Raw genomic sequence first — 4,693 nt, 5'->3', positions numbered from 1 at the left:
TGCACATATTGTAGGCTGAGTACCTGGTAACAGGAGAATTTAGGAGAGGAGACATTTGTGTGTTGTGTTTGATCCCAAAGGGGTAAATGGCTCACGTATACACATTGGCATATTATTTGTCAGATCACACACACACACACACACACACACACACACACACACACACACTATTCTTGCACCTAAATTGCTTCACTCTTGGTTTGGACAGCCTTGGGTCTCATTCACATGGGCTTAGTGCTGGTGAGCTGAACGTCTAATGTATTACATTTTGATGATTGCGTATGCTTTTTGACCAGGCACCGCCCAGGAGTATGGAGGCATCATCCGACATGGAGCAAAACTTTTGTTTGCCTTTGCTGAAGCTACTGTCCCCAAGATCACAGTCATTACTAGGAAGGTGAGGACGTACTGTGCACAGGGCGATGTGTGTGACGCTTCAGTATACAAGGACTAACAGGAAGCCAGCTGTGTGCAGGAAAACGACTCCCCTCCAAACAGCCACACAGAAGGAAACTAAAAGGGTGACCATTGATGGGCTAATGTCTCTAGGTACCAGTGACATCTGTCCATCCGTCAAACACAAACTTCTGCAATCTTCTGGATTGACTGATAGATGTCAGAAAATGGATCACTCCGCTATCGGCCATAAACACATTGACATGCTGCACATTCTTTGTGCAGGGACACAAATAGATGCTTGTTACTGTCCAAGTGTTGAAAACAATGATCAAAGCGGTCCCATTGGAAGCTTTCAGTGGGATGGAATGGCTAGTTGAAGTTTCATGCTGTATATCTAATGCCAGCCATGTGTACTCGTGTTGGGTGGAGGAGGCAAGGGGGGAAACCACTGTCAGCAATTATTTTCTTTGTCATTTGTATCCCATTGGGAAGGTTTCTCTTCGGCTCTTGTCATGTAAACACAACAGGAAGTCAGAGGAAACCCCATCCTAGTTGTCACTGGAAAAAGGTCCCCCCATGAATGTTTTGATGACAACTCCAAATGTTGTCTTTTCCTTCACTTTGTGTCGGTCCCACGGTGGCGATTGTGGTCACCAGGAGAAATAGAATGAGGGAATCTACCCACTTGGCAGTGAAAACCTGACAGGAGGTTCCAACTCTTCTCTACTTTATCCAGAAGGAAAAGCAAACCCTTAGGGCTTTAGATGCACTTTATGGGTTTGTTTATAAAAGTTCTGCTGGTTGTATGCACGGTGCTAGCGCCCCTTGATGGTAATGACGAGTATTGGGAACTCCTTTATCCCCCGTGCCATCTAGGAATGGTAGTGCTGTGTGACTGGCATCAGCCTGGCATATAAATGACCCCTCAAGCCTTTTGTTCCCAGTCTTCATTTTCATCAGATTGTGACCACGGTGCTGCATCAGAAATGTTTCATAATAATTGTATATATCGGGAAGCAGCTGCCGCTGTGGTGCAGTGTTAGAGGTTGTATGCTGTAATGTTCACTCATTTTCTTTGTCACCAGGCATATGGCGGTGCCTATGATGTCATGAGCTCAAAGCATCTAAGAGGTGATGTCAACTACGCCTGGCCAACAGCAGAGGTCGCCGTCATGGGAGCAAAGGTACTAGGTCATTATAAAGAGGAAATGGTAAGAAGCTTAAAGGAAATCTGTAGCCAGCCCGCGCCAACCTCCCCCTTTGTAAATACTAGGTGTCTGGCTGCCATGCCAATCCAATGCATCGTAAAAGTATTGAAGCCAAAGATAGCCAGACATGTAGTATTTTCAGGGGGAAGTCGGCAATGGCAGCCTCTGTATTTCTCTGGTTATAGGTTTCCTTTAAGCCATAAAAATGTTTGAGCATTCTAGCTGGTTACGGTTGGATTGGGGAATGATCACATGTCTGCACCCTCCCCAACCTCGGCACAAAGTCCCTGCCCACCCTTCTTAGGGGGTAAGTGTGCGTGCATGCGCTATTACAGGACAAAGGGAGAGGTTTTCTTTAATGACCACCCCCACCCCCATTAACTGGCTATACTTGGTTTTCCTTCACTCCCCTTGATGCACCAGCTAAGTCACATGGTGGGGATGTGTGTGAGTCACATGCTCTCCCATACCAGGAATGTCTCTTTACTTAGTGGCTGCATGGTGCATCAAGGGAGCAAAGGAAAGGTATAAGCTATTGGTTGGTATGCCATTTAAAGTGAAGCCGTTGCTTTGCTGTGCATAGGTACTACACAGGAATGACACCACAGCCACCAGTTATATGAAAACTTAGAATTGGATTGGTTGTGATCTCCTAGGCCAATGGCACCTAGAAGTCTATAATGTGTGACTGGAATAGAATTCTTCCTGGTCAGGCTGAGAGATGAAGTTGCCGCTTTCTGTCTCCTGCAGGGGGCTGTACAGATCATATTCAGAGGAAAACAGAACCAAGCCGAGGCAGAGGCAGAATACGTGGAGAAGTTTGCCAACCCTTTTCCTGCAGCAGTCAGAGGTGAGACTTCTTCCAGACCAGCTCATTAACTGGTGACAGCTTTTTTTTTTCTCTCAGGGGACAATTTGCCAAAAATGTATCTGGTTCCCAGCACGGTGTAGATCCTCTTCCTATACAACAGATTATCATCTCTGCATATTAATGATGACTACACGACTGCTATCTAACTTGCTTGATAGTCTCCTCTCAAGCGCTCGCGTCCGGAGGGATGTTTGTTGCTCTTGTACAATAAAGTTTTATCAAGCAAAGTCCGTAGCAGTGGTATGGTTGGCAGTTTGTGAATCATTGAAGTGTTCCAGCCGTGAGATGAGCCCTGTTCTTGCGGCACCTTCGTTATGGTGTGTACAGTCTTCAACAAATACATATCTTCTCTGTGTATGAATAAATAAGCCCGGAGAGATCAGCAGAGTCACATTTCTCAGCACAGGTCACCTTGGAGGTCGGTCAGCAGTAGGTGGATTACACGAGCTTTGAATTCTGTTACTAGATAGATGAGATGTGAACATTTGTGTTTCTCGGTATTGATTTTCTTTCTTTGACATCCTCGACTGACTGACTTTGTTGTGGACAGGATTTGTTGACGACATCATCCAGCCCTCTACTACACGCACGCGAATCTGTCGTGACCTTGAAGTACTTGCAAGTAAACGGCTAGTGAATCCATGGAAGAAACATGCAAATATCCCTCTGTGAGGTGCATCTGTTACCCTGCCGGACGTTCCTGTCTGGGAAATGACAAAAAAAACCAGACTGCTTTGTGTCAAACTGGAAGAGACAACACTACCCTTGCGGTCTATGGACGAGGTGTGATCTCCCGCAGGCTACAACTGTTAATGTCTGCCATGGTAAATCCCCAAAATAAAAAAAAACAACTGCACTTGATTTTAATAATTTCAGTCTGTTGCTCCAGCCGGGATCGTACACTGTACGTCGTCAGTCACGAAGGGGTTAAAGATAATAAACATTTCTACTCACCATCCGTGCCTGCCATCATTGCTGAGGTTTTGTACTGTGCCAATGTGCTCTCCTGTTCATCTGTGCAGTCATCACCTTACTGTGACAAGATGCGGGGGGCGGAATTTATCAAAACTGGAGCATACAGAATCTGGAGCAGTTGCCCATGGCAACCAATCAGCTCCTCTCTTCAGTTTGCGGAGGTAAGATTTGAACATGAGACAGAGAAGCTGATTGATTGCAGTGCAAATCTGCTCCGGTTTTGATAAATTCCCCTCGCTGTATATTGTCTGAATATATGATTTATATAATCTCCCCTTCCCTCGTCAGTGAGTCACTGAGCAGAACCAATCGTGCTTATTGGGAACATGTTTGGTCCAGGTTACAGATAAATAATGAAGAATAAAGATGACAGCCTGGGAGAATGTATTTTCAGAAACAAGTCGGCAATGGCAACTTCATTTTTCTCTTCTCCTTTTATTGAGTGACACAAATTCAGAGACTTTCAGGTTATAATACCACCTACAGGAGGACTGGCAAACAAAGAAAATGATGGCCTCACAACCTAACATTGTAATCGTGGGACAGGTTAGTACAAGTTGGTGTGGTGGCCACTACCGTCCTTCCTAAGGTAGTTTTGGCTTTTCACCATAACCAGGATATTGTTCTCCCACGCCTCTTGCTGCTCCAGTTCATCAGATTTCCCTCCAATGTCTGGATGTACTTTGTGACCTCACAGCCACTGCTTCTGTCAGGGAAAAACGATTATCTTTTTGTCATTCCTGACAGTTCACTCTGGGAATAAAAGTTTCTCTTTCCACCAATCGCAGGGAAAGAGGGGTTCAGATAAACCATTACTGAAGTAAATGATCTTAAGGATAGACCTTTCCTGTCAAGGTGCACTCTACTAGGTCTGTACATGATTCTAAAGGTGCCCATACACTGGCCAAATGTTGTCCGGCTTTTAATGTACCGGCTGAAATTCGTCCAGTGCATGGGGCCGTCGGCTCCCTTTCAGTCAGCATTCCTCCATCAGCTGATCAAAGGAGCCGGCTGGACAATCTTCGTACGATCAGAGCCGGCAGCCAATGAGCAAACACCGGCGATTCCTCGATCGACACGCTGTTCTTGTTGATGGAGGAATCGAGTCAATGTCTTCCATTTACCCCGCAGGGGAGTTTCGGGCTTCTCATCAAAAGAAACAAAATTGGGCTTTTTGTACTTCTAATAAAATCCTTTTCCTGGGCGTTCATTGAGGAACAAATATCCCACCCCTCTATGA

General features: G+C 45.5%; 1 protein-coding gene across 2 annotated transcripts in view; it reads left to right on the top strand.

Annotated features, from left to right (window-relative positions):
- The window catches only part of PCCB (propionyl-CoA carboxylase beta subunit), a 23,669-nt gene extending 20,296 nt beyond the window's left edge, over window positions 1–3,373 (top strand). For both annotated transcript variants that reach the window (XM_018560188.1, XM_018560189.1), the window contains 4 exons: window positions 297–397; window positions 1,485–1,583; window positions 2,358–2,457; window positions 3,029–3,373. In XM_018560188.1, coding sequence (XP_018415690.1) covers window positions 297–397; window positions 1,485–1,583; window positions 2,358–2,457; window positions 3,029–3,150 — 422 coding nt within the window. In that variant the 3' untranslated portion in view covers window positions 3,151–3,373. The remainder of the gene's footprint in view (window positions 1–296; window positions 398–1,484; window positions 1,584–2,357; window positions 2,458–3,028) is intronic.
- The last annotated feature ends 1,320 nt before the right edge of the window (window positions 3,374–4,693 follow it).

The sequence above is a fragment of the Nanorana parkeri genome, unplaced genomic scaffold (assembly GCF_000935625.1).
Source record: "Nanorana parkeri isolate BGI_ZX_2015 unplaced genomic scaffold, ASM93562v1 scaffold439, whole genome shotgun sequence".
Taxonomy (NCBI): Eukaryota; Metazoa; Chordata; class Amphibia; order Anura; family Dicroglossidae; genus Nanorana; species Nanorana parkeri.
The sequence above is the reverse complement of the archived record's forward strand: the minus strand, read 5'-3'. Positions and strand labels throughout refer to the sequence as shown.